This window comes from Pseudopipra pipra, chromosome 2, assembly GCF_036250125.1.
Source record: "Pseudopipra pipra isolate bDixPip1 chromosome 2, bDixPip1.hap1, whole genome shotgun sequence".
NCBI classification, from domain to species: Eukaryota; Metazoa; Chordata; class Aves; order Passeriformes; family Pipridae; genus Pseudopipra; species Pseudopipra pipra.
Genome location: NC_087550.1, coordinates 110705090 through 110728131, shown reverse-complemented (window position 1 = coordinate 110728131; position 23042 = coordinate 110705090). Strand labels below are relative to the sequence as shown.

At 37.7% G+C, this 23042-nt stretch overlaps 1 protein-coding gene across 6 annotated transcripts in view; it reads right to left on the bottom strand.

The window, feature by feature from the left end:
- Positions 1–23042, bottom strand: part of SYTL5 (synaptotagmin like 5) — an 88277-nt gene that overhangs the window by 14327 nt on the left and 50908 nt on the right. For 2 of the 6 annotated variants that reach the window (XM_064646856.1, XM_064646857.1), the window contains exons 5-13: positions 21820–21952; positions 19874–19999; positions 15443–15590; positions 13764–13893; positions 11842–11948; positions 7231–7323; positions 3287–3352; positions 2177–2355; positions 1253–1355 (exon numbers count right to left, since the gene is read on the bottom strand). In XM_064646856.1, coding sequence (XP_064502926.1) covers positions 1253–1355; positions 2177–2355; positions 3287–3352; positions 7231–7323; positions 11842–11948; positions 13764–13893; positions 15443–15590; positions 19874–19999; positions 21820–21952 — 1085 coding nt within the window. The remainder of the gene's footprint in view (positions 1–1252; positions 1356–2176; positions 2356–3286; positions 3353–7230; positions 7324–11841; positions 11949–13763; positions 13894–15442; positions 15591–19873; positions 20000–21819; positions 21953–23042) is intronic. The other 4 variants (XM_064646858.1, XM_064646859.1, XM_064646860.1 and 1 more) reach the window with 4 other exon arrangements.

Below are 23042 nucleotides of genomic sequence, written 5' to 3'. Positions count from 1 at the left end.
GAGTAAAAGTCAAAGAGGGAATATACAGACAGATTGAGTTACTTTTCTTTTTTTTTTTAAACAGGACTTTCAGTTGGGATGAAGAGATGTAGCTCTTGCTTACCTACCCACAATTCAAGCAAGCCCTTTTTGTGACAATTTGTATTTTTCAGGAGTTTCTAGGTCATATCCTCACCCAGTTCCCTACCAGCAAACATCTTTAGTGGTATGTTACTTGCTAAATTAAGTCTAATACCTTCTTTTTTCCAGTTCAGGCAAGTCTTAACTTTACTATATACCATTTAAAAACAACGCTATAAAAGAGACTCTCCCTTGGCAAGCAGTCCTGCCAGACCAAGTGAGTGTGCCTGCAAAATGGTTTTGTAGCCAGGTTAAGCCGAGTATACTGACCAGGGAACATCTATTTGTTTCTATTATAAGAAACTTATTTAAAACATAACTGAAACTACAAAAGAAATATTTCAGGAGAAACTAAAAGTGGTTTCTGGCCTCATGACAGCCAGCTGGATAACTCTCTTCAATTGACAGCAAAGGGAATAAATCAGGAGCCTTGAGTTCCAGGTCCCAGACAGGCAGTGAACTCTGCCATTCCCACTGCACCACAGAGCCAGGGAGGTGAATAAGAGGCTTGTGAGGAGCTCAGAATAGTTCACCCAGTGTAATGGACATGGGTTAAAGGCAAGGAAACAAAGGACATTGTGCTCCATCAGTCCTGAAGGAAGTAATTCATCTTTATCTTTTGCAACAGAGAATGAACTTTGCCACAGCTTTTTAGGGAGGCAAGTAGAGAAACAGTTGTTGATCTTTTCTTATCAAAGTCAGTTCTGCTTTCATAATAAATTAAAGCCTCCAGAAGATTTCAGATCTTACTGCAGGATGTTATTTTTCTCTTCAAAATCAGTTAGATGGGAAGTTTGAAGGTAGCTTTACTTCAGCATCAGGCGCACAAAATCTTTAAGGTGCTTTTAACAACTCTAAGCTCAGGTTAGATGGGAACATCAACAGTTTTGAAAGAGATCTATAGAAACTAATAGCTGTTTTACCTGTAAAGGGGAGAACCAAACAAAAACAGCTCTTTAATGCTGGAAGCCAGAAATCACAGCTTATATGTTTACTAAATGCTTTTGCTTAAACACCCTCCCTTTTGAGGCATCTCTTCCAGATTCTAATCCCCATACTGGAACACGTATAGAAAATACCTTTGAGAACAAGTGAAACATTCATCACAGCCTGAGAGAGAGACTGTTCTCACCTTCAGCAACTCGTTAAATTCTGGATTGGTGCTGTTACTTTTAATTTTGGTCTTGCGCTTACTTTGGCGGGACTTATCAGGCAGAAGGTACACCTTGACATATCTGCAGATCAAGTAGTAAATTATTAACAAGGAATAAAAAATGGCCAATTTGAGCAAGGACCTGACATTGCTGCATCAGCAACACACATGAGGAAATTAATTTTTTCAGTATAAACAGTGTAAACATGCAACAGAGAACATGAGAAACGTGGAAAGATATGGTCTTTACCTACAAACATAGAAATGTTAGCCAGACAGGATCAGAATAACAAGAGGCAGAGCTAAATTAATTTACTTATCCTCAGAAATGCAGCAAGCTCTCCTAACACTATCCCTTTCGCATTATACGATTACTGGCTGGTTACATAGGAAAAAGAACACACTAAAATGACAAGAAAATTAAAAACTTCATAACTTAAATACAACATAATTACTTATGATTAGAGGCACTAATTATTACTGTCTGACGAGAGAATTTACATACTGAAAACTATAATGAGAAACTCAGAAAACATTGTACTTGCAAAGCGAGTCTATGGATGCACGAAAACAAGGTTATCTCTGTCCCTCCCTCTCATGACTCCTCTCATGTACATTAGTTTTGAGTCTAGAAGTAAAAAAATTGATGTTACCTCTCTATTACTTCATATTTTTGTCCTGTTACTATTAAACAGGTTTATAATTTAAGTAATCATATTTTTTCTCCAGAGCAGACACATGTTGCCCTAAGAAGCACATGGAAAATGCACTTCCCATGGGGAACCCAAACCCAGCCATCACTGAGATGCAGGCTGGTAATTCACAGGCTCATATCACAGCCCCGGATTACAGTGGAGAAGGACACCCCTAGCAGAGATTAAGGAAATTCTTCTCAGTGCTTACGGATCTGTCCTTTGCTTCTTCTCATCTCCAATGGCCAGGTTTCTGCAGCTCTTCACCAGGATGTTGAGGGCACCTGTTTTGTAGATGTAGTTGATATTGAGAAGGATTTCACCGCTGACCTTCACGTTGCCATAGTCACCAGTTTCACTGTATACACTCAGCATGCTGTTAATGCTTGTCTGGAGGGGGAGAGAAAAAGGTCTTGGAGGCTGAAACACATTATTCTTTTCCAGAACCTGCTTTCTTCATACAGCTACAGCCATGCAATATTATCACACTTGTTAGGACTTGCTATGAAAACACATATATCATAGAATAGAAATACCACAATTTGGTGTAAAAGGGAATGAGAATTAGAGTTAATAATAGTTCAAATGTCTAGACAGATTATGTTTTTACATGCAGGATTCAAAAATCTGTTTATAATCTTAGTTACCGCCTTTTAAGTAATGGATGAACTGAAGAGCAGACAGGCTACATAAATTGCAAGCTCACATAGGTTCCAAGCAGAAAAAAAAAAAAAAAAATCACCTCCTGGCTCATCTGGTCACCTAATTTTTACTGATTGCCATAAGACAACTACTGACAGAATCCTTAGAAAAATGTATGACGATGCTTCCTGTATTAGAGATGGTATAAAACCCTATTTGTTTAAAGTGCAACCCACCTCTCATTAGCAATTTTGTAACAATGAGTAAAATTCAAAACCCACCATTTCTGCAATTTTTGTAAAGCCAAAAACTTTGGCAATAATCCCACAAATTTTCCACTACAGCGTAATATATCACCCCCCGATCCCTTTTGCTTCACAGTAATAAGATGCAGAGTATTGCCATGAGGATTTCCTCTTCCAAAAGTTTACAGTTAGGAAAGAACTGAATATTTCTTAAAGAAAATCAGAGCAATATGCACACTGCCAGAACATTCAAGAAAGCTGGTGCACATTTTCTTTTGGGTCATTGAGCAAGATTTCTCAAAAACATATATAACCATCTAAATTCTACAACATAGGAACCTTGCAAGACACACAGGTAACAGTCTTCAACAAAAAGGGAGAAAAGAGAGAGAAACCTTTAAAGTAAGCTAAGCAGAGGATTCAGAAGAACTCACAGTGTCACCGTCTTTTTCAGGTACATTTAAATATGTCCACTTTCTGTCGGAGCCTTCTGGGGAGTTCTTTAAAGAAGGCAGTGCAAGAAGATCAAGAGAAAAGAGCATTAGATTGCTGCAATCAGAATAAGTGAAGTGAGAAATCTTTACCTATACAGACAGGAAAAGGAAGTTTATATTGCAAAGCCATAGTGAGAAAGGAAGAAAAAGGGTATCACCAAATCAGAGAAATGCTGTGTTTTCCATATATTTCAAGTATTGAAGGATGTGTTGTTCAAGGTAATTAAATAGAAATGAGGTGTAATCTCTGTATCAAACTAAATGCGTTCTATTTTAGACCACCAACTCAGTAGATTTGGATTCATATTAGATTATATTTGGATTTGTTCTCATTTACATGTGCATGAAGTCAATCCTCCCTGGAGCTACTCAAAAGCTAAGCATTCCTGTATTTGCAGCATCAGTGCCTCTGTACAAAATTACAGTTTCTCTGTGGAGTTCAGAGGAATAAAAGACAAATGCACAAAAATGTTGAAATATGTCACTCTCTGGGAAAAAAATACAGTATTTAGTATTTAGTATCCTGCTAGAGCAGGATCTGGAAATCTCACTAAGGACCTCAAGGGAAACTGTATCTTGATCTACCTCCTTCCTTACCAGCTGCAGGGAAGAGCACAGTCAAGGGAAGGAGCCACACAGAAAGAATTTGTCTGTGGCAAAACCCAAATCTCCAAACACTTTGCCAAAGGGCCCTGCAGCACAGAAGGCTGGAGGGATAAACAGTTCCATGTCAATGTGGTAAACAACAACAGACATGAAAAAAATTACTTATATAAGCAATAATTACCCATGAAGTTAATTTTATACACCATGAAGGAATAATAAACAGCAAAAAATGTGCTTTTACTGTATTTCTGCTGGCCTTCTTTATCCTCAATTAAAAAAAAAAGAAAAAAGTAAAAGGCTTGTCCTTTTAATCCTTTCTATAATTGGCTGAAATTCCACAAACAGAATTGGATAAAATTACTGGAAAATTATCAACACACACCAAAAAATGTGTCATATTTCCTTCTATTCCTAACATGCCTTGAGCTAAATTTCAGCCTTTACCATTTATGCATTTCCACCTCTGGCATACATGAAAGTGAGTATCCTTGGACACTGCTGCCTTTGAAACTGTCAGTGAACTTAATAGTTCCAGTACATGCTACAAAATGCCTAAATTATCCCTGTAACAACTTGTATGCCCATTTCAGAAAATAACAAGGTTATACCAACACAAGGAGGTGGATGAGTTGTTCTTTACCGAATCCAAATACATTTTTCCTTAATCCTTGGGTAAGCAGGCAGCAAGGGATAAATAATTGAGAAAAAAAACATGGCACAAAGTCCTAAACAAATAGTTGACCTCTGACCCTAGAATTTATGCATACAGATTTTTGAACTGTTTACAAACCACAAAGAAAATTACACAAATTTAGTAGGACTTTATATACTTCACTTTCTGCCCCTATCCCCCCACAAGACTGTTCTGTAGCATTTACACTGGCCATTACAATGTAAAATCCTTAAGAAATATACTCATATTCCAGTTCCATAAGTAGCAAACAACAATCACACATGAAGGATGCAGAGCCTCATTTTAGTACCTCACTAAGAATTATGTTTGTTTTGCATCATATCTTATTGCTGCAGTAAAGCACTGGAACCATTTAGTCTTTCCTGATGTGATGGGTCTTGACAACACCACATAAATATGCTTGGGAAAGAAATCAGTGAAGGATACAGGGAAAACTAAATACATAGTTCATGTATTAACACTGGGAAAACACAAAGAAAAATAAAATTATGAGATGCAATTTCTCTTCAATGATGCAGTTTCCACTTTTATCTTTGTTCACTCGTGTTGCAGGTAAATCTAAAGTATCTTTTACCCCTTGTGATATTTCTTCCTTTTGCTAAAATGCCCATTTTCAGACTAGACATACTTACGTTAAATTCTCAGATTTGAAAAAAAAGAAAGAAAAAACAGGAAAAAAAAGAGGAGAAAAACTGTGCAGTTAGAGATTACTGTGCATTAATAATGTTATTTCAATGTGACTCTATAGCACACAGTCACTTGAAAGATAGCACATTAAAAAAAAACATACAGTGAAGAAGCTCAAGGGCTTAACAATCAGACTGACGGTAAAAACAAGAGAGATGGGGAAATGTTGGTAACTAGTAACACACTTAAGGGGAATGAAAAAGAAAAAAGAATCTGTAAAATTGACCTGCTGTTACAGGGAGAAGCAGCTTGCCATTCACAACTTTGCCATTAACATAACATGCAGTGACATTAAATATCACGTCATGGAGAACAAGGAGAAGTGAAAGCATTGAGATGTGAGATTACCTCAAACCTACAGCACTGAAGAAACTGCACTCTGCTTGAGAAAAAGGTCAGAGGGAAATCTACAGCAAAGGACAAACCCAGCATAGAGAAGAACACTGTCTACAGCACAGAGGGAGGGATCTCCAAATGCGGTTCCTCAATTAGTGCCCAAATCAGAGAAAGCACTTGAGCACCTGCAACCCTCCTATCAATATTCACAGGAAACAAAAATTATTTTTTCTATAAAATCCATGGGACCAGCAAGCAGTGGATAGTATGAGTCATAGTCAGCTTTGGCTAAGTGGGTCTAATTAGACCAGTAGCAACAGGTTAGACGTGCTCAAGTCTGATTTGGTCCGAAGAGCTGCGCGTCTCTGTCATGTCTGCTTCTGTGAACTACACAAATTAGAAGGAAAAACAGTCTGGACATGATCAGATCTAAGACATCAAAATGCTCTGTGATGGTAATATTCCCAGCCTTTTCTCATCTCCATGTAAGCCAAGCTTGGGTTCAGCCATCTCCATCTCTTTGGGATCAAGAAGGGATTCCCCGGGCCCTGCTTGCATGGGGACTAAAGGGGATGCAATCTAGAAAAGACATTTCAGTGGTTATTGTCATAGAGCAAATTTTCTCTTCTCTTTTAACATACAGACTCATCACCTCTCTTCAAAACTTCAACACTCTCATCCTACCTAGTTTGTTGCAGTTTTCTGATGCTGTCTATGCTGTCTAGAGTTATTCTTAGACACAAGTCACGAAGAAGAGCGGCCACAGAGAACTCCATGACATCTCTGAAGATACTATCAGTTGCCCACAGGTCCCAAAAAATGAGGTATACAGCAGGTAATAAACTTTAAAGGCTACTTTTATCATCCATTTTCTTTCCCAGTGAATAACAGACAGCATAACAAACTGCACAAGGCTTCTCATTCCAATTTTGTTGCATCTCAAAAACGCCTGTTACAACCTGAAAATGAAGATATCTTTTTGTTGTCACCAACCCAAATCCCCAAGTATTTCCCTCCTCACTGTAAAGGGAAATACTTTTCAGATGTGGGTGGCATAGCAATCATGTCATAAAGAAAGTTGGCTTGGCAGGTGGACCATGATAGGAGGTATGTATGCAAACACACAGACAAGTATTTGTGTCCCAAGAATCTGAACAATCAGAAAGTGATTTGAGGTGGAAGATCCCACTATAGCCTTGTTCTCTTAATTTCAATTAAATTAAGATTAAGTGCTCCTCTGCAAAGCTGAGCAGTCACTTACCACAGACATCTATGGTTTGCCTTCCCCAAATGTAAGCTTGGCAGTAGCCTGAGCATGTGAGGAAATCTGCTGATGAGTATGAAAAATAGTTTTCTCTTTTCATGCACTGCAGAGAACAGCACTTTAGCTTTGAACGGCATCAAAAATATAATAGAAAATCTATCTAAAATTAAAAGATGTTTCTTATGTGCAGGATGAAAGATGACCTGCTGCTAAGTGATATGAAGATAAATTCCTTTTTAGAGGAAAGATGGTGTTTTGTGGAAGGAAAAAGCATATGTTTTCTACTCAGGATCTTACTGTTGATAATCCACTTGCCATATGTTCGTGTTTTCTTGAATAACGAGAGGCCACTATGGCATCAATATCTTCTTCTCTTTCATCCAGATAATCCTAAATGACAAACAGGCATTTTAGTTGTCTTATTCTGCTGTGTATTTGGTCAGCCTCTGTCACTTAGTTTTGTTTCACATGTTTTCCGCTTTAGGAAGACAACAGCAATGCAAATTCTATTCTCTAGAGGAATTTTGATTTACATTTTCCACATCTTTGCACAGGTACAGAGGATAAAGGGAAGAGGCTCTGTTACAGTTTCAGGGTTCAATTGCTTAAGAACTGGAAAAGCTCACACATACACTTTATCTCTTATTCTGGAGGAACATATCTTTGTGTGGCCAACAACTACACATAAACAAAACCCCACTTCCACGCCTACGAACAATCCCATGTGAATTAACTTATTCTGCTTGCTACTATTTGCATTCATGAATTCAGGTTTGAAAATCTTGGAGGAACATGGTGAGAATTTGTTAAATCTTAAAAAAAGAAATGAGTGAATTAAAGTCCCATTCCAGTGGCCAGGGGGACCGCTGATACTGGTTTACCTGAAGACATGTGTAGCCAAAAGCCATTAGATGATTGAATGGTTACAGCCCAGGTCACATGTCCGTACAAGACAAAATTTTTAGAATCCAGAAATCCAGTTTTCCAATTATTACCCACATTTGTATCAGTCACAGTCACACAAACAGACAAGTACACAATTTGCATTACATTTGCACCCTTCGTGCTGCAGAGATGATTTCATGGACACAGTCAATAGAACAGACCCCTTTTAACTGGCAGTGCTGAAAGCCCTGGGTTATTGTCAAACCACGTGGGAAGAACCTTGCCATCATATGCACTGAATATATTTGAGAGGTAAGCAAAAAACCAAGCTGATGGGCATTTTTAAAATTCCTGTACTGTTTTAACAAAAGAAAGGGAGGAAACTGAATAATTGCATAGCTTTATATTTGTGCTTGAGTTTTAACAAGCAAGACTGAACTGCAACATCTTTAACTTATATAGAGAAAAAAATAATTTTCATTGTTTAAGGACAGCAATAAAGCAAAATCTAAAAAGAAACAAGATCTGGATGATAGTTCTAATAGGACTCTTAACTTTTGCTTGAAGTAACAGGAAAAAATGCCAACAGACAATTATCATCCTATTAAATATAGTTTGGAAATTTCAAGTGTTTCCTTAAACCTTATGGCAGGTATTTTGAAAGACTCTGCTTTTAGTTTTGATGGAAGTCAAATGTTCAACTTCCTTATATCTGCTTTGTAGCTATAAAAATCTTGTGGTTTGACCTACCTCCATCTCTATTGCTTAGTTGCTCTCACTCTGAAACTAAACAGAGAAGTATTGTATTGGAATTCAGGGGTCTCAAAGACTGCTATGCTAATCAGGAAAAACAGAGCAGAGAAGAAATGCTGCTGGAGAGTTGAACTGTCACGGTTTACATAAAAGATCTGCAGTACATTTGTTGTTAGTGTGCATAAAACTAGCTGTTACATCTCTTATCGTTTGCTCCAGCTACTGAACTGAATTAAAACCAGCTGAAAGTGATGCACAATTTTCTATTACCATTTTGCAGTTGTAACCACATATTTAATATTGAGCAGAGGGAAATCAGGACAAGCTATTGCTATTTGGGACCAAGATTTACATACTGAAACAAACCCTCCTCTTGGCTTCATGTTCTTGCCATGAGTTTGCTCTGCTGGTCTCATACCTTTCTAACCTATTCAAGACAGTGTTACCATCCCACAGAAAAAAAAAGAAGTCATAGATATTTATAAATATATAAAGAAAATATATATAAATATATAAAAGGAAAAATCCATGGAGATCCAGGCACAACAGAGCAAACTATTTCACGTAGAGAGAGAGCTGAATCCTCCAAAATAACCCCCCACCAAAAACCTGAAATAAAAACCAAAAAAAACCAGTCTACCTTTCATTTCTACTTCACTCACTAAGTTCAGAATTCAGATGATGTACTCTAGTTTTAAATTTGAAACAAGAAAACACAATTTTCTTTCTTGCCCATATAACAGGAAGGAGCAGTTCTGGTAATACATATAAAACTATCTCTTTTACAATGCTGTATGTATACCAGTGAACTTTAAAATAAACAGTGCTACATTTTTATTACTGAATAATAAAACACAAGAGAGAAAAAAAAAGAGGTAAGGCAACACCTTCAGACTGGGGTGTTGGGATGTTTCAGACTTAGACACTCAAATACTGGCAGTGTTCACAGAGTCCTAAGGACTGCTAATTGACTACCAATTTTTTGTCTGCAAGCAGATATATAAAACTCGAAAAAAAAAGGTTAATGTTTAACCTACGCTCTTCATTCATTTTACACCAAGATGATTATGTTTCTCAGGAGGTGTCACAGAACTGCGACTACATAATTGGTTAGCGTTATTAGGTTATTAAAGTTAGAGCTAGTAGGATATTAATCTCGTGGTCTCCAGTGGGGGTTGTAAAATGCACATCATCCAATTACTTCTGAAAAAGCAACTGAGCATGTAATGAACACTACTTGGTCAGGAATTCAACACACACCTCTTTAGACAAGGTGCTCACACTTGAATATTAGATTTAACTGGTTCCCTGTGTTCCCTGCTAAATGCCTACCACACTATGTGGGGTTTTGGGGGTCGTCCCTTTTGACTATCAGAAGCAATAATAAGTTAGGGAAGCAAAATATCCATTCAATTGTCCAGCTAATTTCTCTGTATGTGTGCTGGGTTTTCTTGATAAAGTTTGGAGCAAAGCAGCTGAAAGCCTTTTCCCATCCTTCCAGCTGATAAATTCCAGCAATCTGCATATCCTATTGACATGTGGCATCTCCCACACCACTGCTGTCAGCGCCCATCTCCCAGGACTGAAGGAGCTCAGCCGGTTCTATCAGCCAGCTGAGAGGAAAGGAGGTGTAACTTCCTAACTTTTCTCAGGCTGCAGGAACTGTTGTTACCTTCATCAGATCTCTTTCTCTTTGTCTCTTATATCAAGCATCAAGTTATACTGAGCATCAAACTAAATTCCAGCAGGAATACAGCTTTTATCTCAAAACACTGCATCCATTATGATTATAGGACAAGACTATGAAGGACTCCTGTGAGTCAAACTACCCTGAAAAATATGATAATGCTAAAGATGATGAATGCAATCAATTCATTTCATAAGGCAGAGAAAAGGGAAGATATGGGTAGAATCAGAAATCTGTGAATCCTGTTATGAATGAATTTTAAAAGGGAATGAGCGTTCTCACAGACCCTGGAACAACTAAATCAAGGTTATGCCACAAGAGAGGTCTCCTATGCTAGCAAAGGAGCTGGAGATTTGCTGAGTACAATTTAAAATTTCATCCAGAGACAGCAAGAAAGAAGGAGGAAAAAAAATAGGAAAAAAGAAAGCCACCTCTGAATAAGAGGAAGACAAAAATCAAAGAACAGAAAACCTCTCTGGACTTGTCATCTCTGACATCTGCCTCAGAGAAATACGAAAGTAGTAACTATCAGACCCTGTACAATTAGAGCAGAGAACTGATATAAAGACATTTAAAGTCTGTATTTTCTTATTTTATGCTGTTCTTCTGCAATATTTTCCAGCTTCTTAATAAAGAATACATCCTTTTTCTTGATTACATTTTAAAAATAAGCCACTTATTTTTGAAGTTTTTTTTCCACCATCTGACAGACTCCTTAAAGAATAACTCAAAGCAATGCTGCAGGCAAATTCTCTGACTGTTAACAGTCCAAGAAACAGATGGAAATCCCAACATGTGATTTTCCACCACGACCCAAGTATCAAACTCTACAAGGAGGGGAGACATCTCCCATGGCCAATGCTCTTCTGAAAAGAGCAGATGGTAAGGAAGGACTATGACAACAGACAAAATGCATAAGCTACAAACACACAATTGGAAACTTTAGAATAAACTATGATTACATGAAGAACTATTTAAATAACTTTTTCCTCCCTCATGCATATTTAACAAGCTTGGATGTTTTTTTATAGCATTGATGCACATCTGCAAATTGCCTAGTTTGGATATGTGCATAAGAAGAGAAGGAAATTGTGAACAACTTCAGTAAAAGCAGTTCATAAAATACACAGAAAAAGACACGGAGATGTACGGAAGAGTCAACAGGAAAAAGAGCTAAACAACAGGGGCAGAACAGAAAGTCGGGTCTTCATTTGCTAAAAATATAAATAAGGGGAAAACCAAACCAGATAAAGATTAAAGTCTTTAAAGTATAGAATTTCTCAGCATCAAAATTAAAATCTATGAAAGTATGAATTAACAGAACTTCAGAGCATGTGTAATTTATTGCCTGGAATTTATTTTCAGGCTAGATTTCTTTCACCTGTGCACTCAAAAACCCAGCCAATTAATAACAAACTGAAACCATGACTCAGAAGATGACACTGTTAAAAACTTCATTAAATATCCCTGAAATAATGTCCTGGATTACCCATATTTTACATCGATATACATGCAGCGCTGATTTCATAAGTCTAAACAAACAGAATTTCCACCAGATAAACATTTGCATCTTTATAACTCACCAGTTCCTGATCTAAGGCACTAGGTACAGATTTGCTTCTTATGCTGAGAGTGTCCTCATTTCCTTCAGAGAAGGATTCACTCAAATCTATCTCAGATCGGCTACGGTCTGGAAAATAAAATCAATTAAAATGTTTGCTATAATTTGTACCCAGATATTAATTTCATATCCCACACGAGTATTGTCCCAAACCCAACTGTTTTTTAAGAAAATAAAAATTCATCAAAACAATACTTTAGTTACTTGTTGAAAACCATGACAATTGAACATCAATATAATAAATGGAAAAATATGTCCTCCGATGCTGTTCAGCCTTCTGGGCAATATTTTTTCCCCTGCACTGTTTATCTGCTGGGATTGTCTCCTGTGGATGATACCATAGATCAAAGTTTTGACTTTCTCTGGGCCCGTCAGCCTAGAATATTGCAAAACTTGCCATCCAAGTGCTCACAGTGATTACCTCCCATCACCACCAAATTTGCTTCAGCATCTGCTTCAGAATCAAGCAACTGGGGATACAAATGGATGCAGAAAGTACTTCTGACATTAATGCTGTTCCTTGTGCAGAAATTAGTGGAAAACAAACAAGTCTCAAGACCTCCAGCAATTCCTTTCAGTCCCATGGGTCTCTCATCCACTCTATAGGCATAAAACACAGATGTCTTGGAGAAAGATTTTCTTAGTCCTCCCCATATAGATATTTTGTGTGACTGTTTCAATATATTTGGAAAGAAAGAGAGGGAAGAGAATACTTTTAGATCTTGCAGATAGGAATCTGAATCTTTTTAACTGTTCATCTTCTGCCTGGTCTACAGTTGATGTGATAGAAAAGGTCACTCTCCTGAGCTTAATGTCCTTTGACATCTGCCAACAAGGAGACAGTGAAGAGTTTGAGACCAATTCCCAAGCTACCTACAACTTTGCTCGTCATCAATCTGCTTTGGTAACATGAGGTTAGTTCTTATCTATTAGGAAAGCCCTTATTTTATAAGGGAACAGGAATTTTCACTTCAGAAAGGAGTAGCCATCTGTAACACCTCTGCCTGGAGTTGCACTGTACAATATTTTCAAAAGAAACTCAGATGCTTTCAAGCTGAAGTATCTAAGGTAAAGGACATTACCTCCTTTGATTAACTCTGTGGGATACACCACTAGGTTTCAGCTTTGGGCTAAATTCAGCTGCAATAAAGTGAGTCCTGCTGTGTTTCAGAGAGAAACCTGTAAACCCAAACCCACTCTGTTATCCCTGTAGGAAGCCAACTGAGTATCTGGGAGAAGCAGAAGAGTGCAGGGTGTCCCTGTCTCCTGTTTCAGACGGGAAAAAGAGGATCTCCACCTGCTGCTGCAAAGTGGCTGTGACAGCACCTTCCTGTGCAAGCCTTTTTCACCTAACAGCCTTCTATGGAATGAGGTAAATTACAGACTGATTGACTGGTTCAGTGCATCACATATAAAAATGAAATGACGTGAAGTCTGTAAGGGGCTTGCTCTCTGACCACTCTTTGTTTCCCAAATTTGCTTCTGGGCAAAGTGGGTGTGAAATGTAATGGCAGAAGCAGAGTAGTCTTATATACAGATTGCAGCCAGGTAACATTTTATTCAGGTGAGCACACAGAGAATGATTTAACAATGTGCAATTGTGACTGAAATCTTTTAAATTCTGAGCATGTGATTTACCTAATATTCACATTGTGCCAATATTACAGGGGTTAGGATTGCCATTTTTTTCATGTAAAACTTGTGAAGTGGTATGAAACTGGTTAGTAAAAGGGAAACATTTTCAGAATGAATTTGAACAAATTTATAAAACTTACACCTGGTCTTTCATTGTACTTTAAAAATAAAAGGAGCAGAGTCATAAGAATAGGAATAATCCTCTGATAGTAAAGGCTGGTAGAAAGGAGGAAAAGACTTAATACTTGCCTGATGACAAAGATACCCTAGAAACTGCAATGGAAGGTGTTCCAGATGCTTTCCTACAGTGCTTCTTTACTAAATCTTCAGGTACACTTTCACTTGCTGGAATAATCATGCCATTTTCTAAGCCAGTGTCCTGCCCAATAAAAAAAAATGCACACCCTATAAACACAAAAACTGAGCTTATTCACTATCAGTCTGTAAAAACATCATTTCTATTAGATCCCAGAACTCCAAAGCTCCTTTAGCAACAAGTCTATTACTAATCATATTTAGATTCCAATCTAATCTGCTTCACTTAGCACTGATCATGCATAAAATTTGCACAAAAATGTGATTCATGCTTACATGCTGAGTTTCCAGCTGAAGAATCAGAGCAGCTCATCAGGAGTGAGAGCAGGGAACTGAAATACTCAAATCTATTGGAAGTTCACATAGCTCAGAAATTAAAAAAAACCCCAAACAAACAAAAAACCTATGGGTTTTATACCAGCGTTATAATTTCAGCCAAGGTAGAGCCAAATGGACTTAAACTAATTAAATTATGCCAGCATGACCCCTTAAATAAAGCAAATATATTTGGTATCACTATGATTTTTTGCCTTCCCATAAAAGAGTGCCTAATAACATAACTCCATATAAATTAAATGAATTTTTCAAAGAAATTGAATGCACTTGAAAACAAGTCAGTCTATATGCCAAAAAGAATACAAATGAAACAACTATTAATTTATTTACAGGTCCCAAAACTGCCCTTCATATATACTAACTTTTTTTTTGTTAGGAAAGACAACATATTAGACCAAGTATCTGATCTAAACACTCATCTACTTTTTTTTCAGACATTGATGGAAAAAGGCTCTGACTATAAATTTTACTTCCCCTGTGCGCTTAAATCATGGCAACTTAGGATAACTTGCTAGTACAATCTTGATTTTTCAAGAGAGATGACTGAAATGAATTGGGGAATGGCATCTCCGTGCACAGCCAGGAGGAGATGGGTGGCAAATAGGCAGATTGTCTGGGAATAAAGACAGTGTCTGCTTCTGGATAGATGAGCCACATCCTTCTGCTGATTACAAAAAGCCCAGGTGGCCAGCCTAGCTCAGGTATGGCCACCTATATCCCAAGAAGCCAAACAGGAGGTGAGAGGAATCATCTTGATAATGTGTCTAGCACACATTTTGTGTAATGGCATAATTTATGCAGAGCCCAGTGTCCAAATCCAGAAAAAACTAAAAATCAGTTTGGCCCGATTTTTCGCAAGTGCTGGATTTTCAGTTTCCCTTACAAGTCAGTGGGAGCACACTGGACCCTGCATGCTTGAAAGTCCTGTTCATAACACTTGGTTAAAGCCCTAAAGTGCCAAAAATGCTTATTCCCAAACCCTCGTGCCTCCCAGTTCAGAATTTTTAACTCATTATATAATGCTGGATATCAACAGCAATTTTTAGACAAAAGAGAACAGTCTGCCAAACCAAAAACCGCGTCACTGATAGAGCATGACAAGTTCTGTTCCAGCAGAGATCTTCACTGGTCCCAGCCGAACCAAGGAAGAAATAAGAGCTTCTCCGTCAGGCTTGTCTTTACTGGGCTACAAATCGATCTAACAGGGCAGATACCAGCCAAGTCATCTTGTTTGGTGTCAGCTGTGCTTGGTGCGAGCTCCACATCACTGTACTTACCCTGCTATAATCTGCAGTCATGCTGCGCGTGCTGAGCGCCGGAGACCTCGGGAGGGAAGGTATGGGAGCACTGCCCCCCCTCACAGCCCCTCTCAGACGACCTGCAGCAGCCTCCACAACACTGCTGTTCAGTGAAAGAGTGCTCCCTCTGGGGTGGAGAGAGGAGTATTAAAGGGTTATTGCTTTGAGCAAACCAAGGCAACCCATTTAGCAAACCACTGCAAGAAAACAACTGTGCTTACAGGTTTTGAGAATAACATTGCCCTGGATGAACTCTGTGATCCCCTGCAAGGAAATGGTCATTGGAAAAGAAAAAAACATAGGCAAAGGTGAATTACAATTATTTTATAAATAAAAGTATTGTCAGTACTTCTACCAGAACTGTAAATAGCTCAAATGGGCAGCTCCTGTCCAGGCTGCAGAAGAAACAATTTGTCTGAGTTCATTTCACACCACATTCACATCCCAGCAGTAGGTGTGACAATTCGTGCAACCCTTCCTACCAGGCTGCTGCTTGGTGTAAAGGGAAACTTCTGGCCCCTTCTGGAGCCAATGTAATGCCAGCACCATCTCCAGAATGTCTAAAATCCTTGGCTATCTGCTCTCCAAGCTCTCCAGAAAAACACTGACTCATTCACTGTCCTATTTATGTTGCAATAATGACTCTTGACCCAGAGCAGTTGATTCTTTCAAGCAGCATGTACAGCTCTTCTTGCCAGATTTCACATTAGTAAAAGTGACAAAAAAATCATCTGTGATCCTCATAGCAGAAACCATTGATGTCTAACATCACAACAGGCAGAAATTTTTCCATGGGACAGTTTATATTAGAAGATACTGATAAGTCCATGTGAAAATTGAGGGATAGAAACGGTAAGCTCTTGCACTTTTTTAACCTTTTGAAACAATGAGAATTATTTTAAAATGTATTTCAACACATTTCTAATTAAAGTTTTATTTTATTTGAAATCTGATTTGCAGTAAATGTAACACATTCCTGGCAGATCAACTCTTCTTTCTCTACAAACATCAGTTCAAACCTTTTATTTTTTCTTCACAATTCATAGAAATCTCAAAAAGTCTTGCAGCGCAGTAAGAGATATGCATACAGTCCTACTTACTATATTAATATTTAAAAAACTATTAGTAAGTAGGAATTGAAGGAATTGTACCCTTTCCATGTGGAAAATATGGTGTCAGAGGAAAATAGCAGTATAAATTTGCTGGAGAAAGTTTTTGGAACTTACAGCATATTTTCAGTCAAAAGAGGCTTGCTTAATAAATATTTCATATTTGCTGGCATCATCATCGTGCTGGACAACAATTCTCCTTCACTAGGTGTAGAGTGTCATATCGTGTTTACAGTAACTACAGTATAACTCTTCTCTACCACAACCTAAATTTTTATTAAAACTACTGCTAAACTGAGAAAAAATACTCTGCCACACCACAGCTCCAGTCTCACTGCTACATTAAGCAATGAGCACGGGCTCTGAATCCACACTGGTAGAAAAAAAAGGAATACAAAGAACAACCCCAAAGATAAGGATTATCTAGAAGTGTTGTGCAACCATGTTTTTGTCTTTTAATGAGCATATGGTAACCTTATTAACAATTACTATCCAATTTCACATACTGACAACTGTAGATGCTCTTATTTGTGTGAACTTTACATACACACACTGCTACTTTTTAATTCGATCAGCCATTGATCAACAAATTCTACTAAATATGCTGTGGTTGCATTTATCTTTTTATATAAAGATGCATCTTTGGTGCTGCAAAGTCAGAAAAATCAGTTTCTGGCTGTCATCTGTATTTTATCAAAGCTGTTGGACTTAGAAGCACACACTTGAATTTCCAAACCTACCAATGCATGTAAAGCAACCAAAGTGTTCAAAACCTGAGTTTTATTCCATATCACACCACTTCTGCTGTATTGTTGTGACTTTCTGTTACAAAAACTGCGTAAACTGATATAAATCAAGAGAAGTGTTCAGAAGTGAGCTGGGATAACAGATTTGAGAACATGTTGCAAAGGGTTCTGCGGGAGTCTTCAGTCAGACTGACCACTTGCACATCAGACCTGCTAACAGACCGCTCCTGTCCTTTGTCCTTATTTCAGTCTGCTGTTAGAGAAAGATTCAACACTTTTTATACATTTTAAGTAGATAACAAAAGAAAAATATTGTTGTGACTACATGGTAGACAAGACTTCAATATGATGGGGCAGAGTGCCTGTGTAGATGACCCTGAAATTCCTATACTATTTCTCCTAGAGGTATCCTGACCTGATGCAGCCTCACAGTTCATTCAGCAGCAAAATCAGCAAACTTTTTTGCTGGAGTAGAAATAAAGTTGAAGAAGTGGACCTGTGGCCTGGGTCTCTCTGTTCCCAGCTCAGTACATACAGAAACATTTAGAAAGAATGAAAATTCTGTCTCCATTTCCCTGCTGGAAGGTGAAATACCACCAATTTTGACAATGCATCTGAAAAGAAGAGGGCAATGACAAAATCAGAAATACGCAGGAAAATCTAGGACAGGTACAATGGCCCAAGATGTTATATATTTATAATGTGAAACTCAAAATAGTTAGGAAAGGTAGTCTGGGAAGCTCTGCTGTTATTTTTAATAATTACGTTGTATAAATTAGTAACACATAAACTAAGCAAGCATCCTCAGATACCTAATTAAGTATTTAACCATGCATGTGCAAGACAGGAATTTTCATCCCTCTACTAAGTACAAGCTGTTCCTCAATCCTTCCACAAACTGCTATTTAAAAAGTGCCATATCTTCCACAGAGAGTAAAACAATTCATCCTCCCATGAACAGAATCTCCTGGCAACACAGTTGGGTTACTCTGGCACAGGACACTGGTCTCTCCAGGTGCGAATGAGATGATAAGTGCAGAAGGAAGTTGCTGTAATAACTCAATACCCCTAATTTAAAAAGTCCTACACCCTGACTCTGGGCAAAAGCTAGAAATTGATGACTTATGTGTAAGTCAAGCAAGGTAATCACACACAAAAGCTATCTTTACAAACTACTTCACTCTGTCTTTCTAAATCTGTACACAGAGCTGACCAGGTGCTGAATTCCACTATCCAAATAAAATTATTTTGCTTCATTTATGGTTAATTGCATGATAACTTACTTGCAGTTTGGCACATCAAAACAGCTGCACAGATCTCTCACAAGGATCCCTTTGTCCTGGTAAACTCTCAGAGAAAACTACTTAATTAATATTGCACAACCTCAGGGTTAAGCATCACAGACACCAGATTTCTGAGGTTTTGTCTCTCAGATCCTTCACTCATCTCTATTCTAATCAATAAAAAGCAAAACAAATTCTGCAAAACAGCAAAAATGCCACTGCTGGTCTCATGGAAGCCAGGTATGAATCTGGTTAGATACAGAAGGCGTAATCAGCTGAGTGAAAAAAAAATAGTGAACTGTGTATGGATTACAGAAGGAAAACTAGCTCTGAATTGCCTAGTGTGCTGCAACATCCAGTGGGAAAAAATAATCCAGTTATAAACTTCCAACAAGATTGTCACCATCAATTTTAGACACATTGCAGAACATCTAGAAATTGTTTTTTTTGAATTGTAGGTAATAAAGAGAAGAAAGTTCTTGCTTAAACAAGAAGGCTTATCTATGTGAATTAAACTTCATGATGATCCTTTTAGCTATTATCCTGTTCCTGTATACCTATTTAGAGTCTCCCAGAAACAGTTTTAGAGATAGAAATTTCCATTGGAACTTACAGCAAAATTAGTACCTTTTTTTTTTTAATTTTTGATCCAAATTGTAACATTTCTGGGTGTGTGCACCTGAGCAAAGAATGTTGGTCTATACACAGTGCAGACTATCAAAATGAACAAGAAAAAAGGGAATTGTTTTTTTGCTTAATTTTGAAGATAGGACATAAGAGGAATGTTGTTGTATCTGACATTTTATAATGCTATCAGAGGCAGTAACAGACATCTCTTAAGCCCAGAAGAATGATTAAGTGGAATCCTACTAGATATAACTGGGACAATAATCCTGAAAAGAGAAGGGCAAACAGAGCCTTTGAAGAAGAAAATATAAATTATAATCAGTTAACATGTCATTACTGAAGAAAAACAAAGAGCCTCAGTTCTGCAACCAGAACACAGCTCATCTATTAAAAGCCAGAAAACAAAAACCAACATACTGACATCAATCACCAGCCAAATACAAGGAGAGTAAAATGAGAGGAATGGAGGAAATGTTTAGGTTTGTTGGGGTTTTGGGCTTTTTTGGGTGTTTGTTTGTTTTGTAAACATAAGCTTTGCTTCTCAGACAGTATTAATGCTGAGTATTGAAAGACACAAAGCAACACAGGGGCCTTGCAGACACCCCAGGTCAATCCCAGCATGAGCTGTTCCAGGTCACTGCTCACCTCTCAGAGCATGGTGCTGACTTGCCACTACGCAGACTTTGGGTTTCAGCTTCTGAGCCTGTGTTCCTCTCACCTCCATCTTTTCCATATGTAATTTCTCCTTTGGTAACTGCCCTGATTACTTTCCTGGTGAAAACAGGGAACAAAAGATTTTTAAAAGTTGTGATGTGCACATTCTACTGATTTCATCTGTCTGACCTGCAGACAACTCTGGATATAAGGGCCAACACAGCACCAAATGTGGTTATCAAACTGATTCCTATTAGGAAAAAAAGCATCATGTTTAATACAAGCTGCTTTTTAAGACACCAAACATTAAAGCATCTCTCCTATTCAACATGGCCACTTCTAGCTTTGAACTAAAGTGCCTTTTGTGAAAATTTCTCACTTTTTTTTTTACAGTTTATAGATAGCAAAGTAGTTTTTACTTAAATATATGTATTTTCCCCTAGCAGATTATGCTATATATATTTTCTCTTTAAAGTATTTCTACAATTATAAACATTAATGCCCCTAAAGTGCCATTTTCCAAAAAACATGATATCACCCCCTTGCCTTGCAAAACATGGCCTAGTAAGAAAGAAATTAATGAAATTAATTAAAGTTTTGAAAAATATTAATATTTTTCATAACCTTACAAACAACAATAGTCTGTCAAGTTATTTCATAACACTGTCAGTAGCAGTTGGCCCCAAAAGACCCCCGTTAAAACAAATCCACTCATGAGATACAGGAATATGGAACCTGAGGGAGGAAGAAGAAACAAGCAAGGAAGAGGAGGAATAATGAACTACTCCTAAAAGAGGTCACAAAATATACCAGGAAAAGCAAACCAGATCATTGTAGGATTAAATTTCTGTTATGGGGAACATCACAAACAAAAAACCATTTCAGGCCACAAACAGAAAGAGATTGAGCACCACTAAAATAAACAACAGACAATTATAAAAATAATTGTTTCCCATAGGGGAATATGACTAATAGATTTGCACAAAGGATTTAAGTGGAAGAAGGATTAGAAAAGAAAACTTTAATGCACTCTTATTATATCTATCAATTAGCATGACTTAGAGCAATATCTAGGTCCTATTACAGTAGAATCCCTATGCTGTTTCTTTCTTTACCATAATTTGAGAAGCCAGGGGCATTCTGATGCTCTTTTCCCCTATATTAGAGATAAATCACTTATGGTAATTTCTGAAATCACTGGAACAATGCCATGTTCAGCTTTCCTCAGAAGTAAAAAAGCTGCAGAAAGCATCCACCTACCCTGTATTTAGGATCCATAATAGAAATGTGTTCTTCCTTTCAGCAAAGTTTTCCAACTATCAGCTGATGGAACTCCAGCCATGACATGAACATCCACCCAATTTTTCTTCCCATTCACCCAATAACCTCAAGTTAGGTCCAAACACCACTTGTGCAATTATATATTCAATGCATCTGTTCACGTCCCCTGAGAGTAAGCAAATGCTCCTCTAAGGGCATAGACAGACTGGGGTTAAACACTGCAAGATGACCAACAGCAAATCTGTTCATTCACTGTCAGGTTGCATTTGCACAGATAGAAACTAAAGGAAAACTTGGCCAGCGAGCAAAACTGACCAGTATACATAAAAAACTGGCCCTCCAAAACCAGTTTTTTGAATTTATTTCTTCAGCAAACCTGTCTTTAAGGACACTCTTTTACTTCTGAGTATAAACAAGAAAAATCCAGGAGTAAAACTGACTAATTTTCTGTTACCTTCATAGCTGAAGAGTAATTATTGCTGCATTTCCCAGGAGTCTAATTATAATAAGTATGACTTTAAACGAAGGCTGTTTCTAACCCTGGAAAGTTTGAGCTAATGTAGAACACCGGAAAAACTCATAAAAAATCTTTACAACATATGAAACTGTTTTCATATTTATCAGTTTCTGGGGAGAAAACAAAAAAAAGGCTTTACCCTATCTTTCTAGGTCTGCTGAAGACCGACTTATGCCCACTTGTGGAGGAGACTGATACATCTGGCTTTTGTTCTTCATTCTCTTGGGGTTGATCTTTGAATGTTCTTTCTTCATCTGTATTTGAAGCTGTATCTGCAGTGGAGGGGGAAAGAAAAAGTGAATGTTTGCATGAAAACACAGCCCATGTCAAACAACCTACAAAAATAGATTTTCCATTTTTAACATAAAAAAATAAATCTTTGTGATAAAATATAATGACAAAATCTTGGGGGTTGTTTGGCTTTTCCTTTTAATAAAAGAAAATAAAACTGTAAGTAGCTTAAGATGTTTCTCATTATCAGCTTGTCTTGAGCTGTGCTTCTTTTTTATCTTAATCACTGACAACATTTAATAACCAACGGACCTGAAATTTAATTTTGAAATGGACAGTATTTTCTGTGTTGAATGAAAGAGTGTTCTCCTAATGAGAGTTTGTTCAACTAGGAGCAAAGTAGCGTGAAAATGGCTTAAATATATTTTTCAATATATTTATCAAATAACAGAGTAAGAAATCATGAGCTACCCAATCTGATTGGTGACATAGTATCAAGAACGTTGGATACTTCCAGTTTTACAGCTTCTGAAGCACAGTGATACTGGCAAGATCCACATTTTGCCAAGTAGCATGTTTGCACCAGGCATTTTTTCCAATGGCAGCAAACCAGTCCCTCTCCTTACAAACTGCCTGCACCCATCACCTTCCTACTGCAAGTGATGCCATATCTGGAACAGACTGCCCAATGAACAGCTTTGTGTGCAGAGGGAAGGTGTTAAGTGAATAGAAAGCATCAGCATGAGGAAAACCTCCTGTTTCTTAAACCAGTGGTCCTGTGGTACCATCCACGGTACCACAGCAGCTCACAGGCACAGTACACACACAGACACACCACTGTGCTTGGTGAGGACAGCCAGACCCTTTGCTGTACCTAAAAGTGCAGGTGCAATCTGTTGGAGACACCTGGGCAAAAAGAAAGTCTGAATAACAAGTAGTCTGGTTATAGCCCATGCTCCAGCAAACAGCACAGGAGTTAATATTTGCCTTTCTTTTTCAGAGTTGGAAGAGAAAAATTGAGTGCTTTTTACACACTGCCATCACAAATAAGAGAGTTAAAGTAAAAAAATGTCCAGGTTTAGATCTCTCCATGAAGCCAAACTTCCTGGTAGGAGCTGAGAATAAACTTTC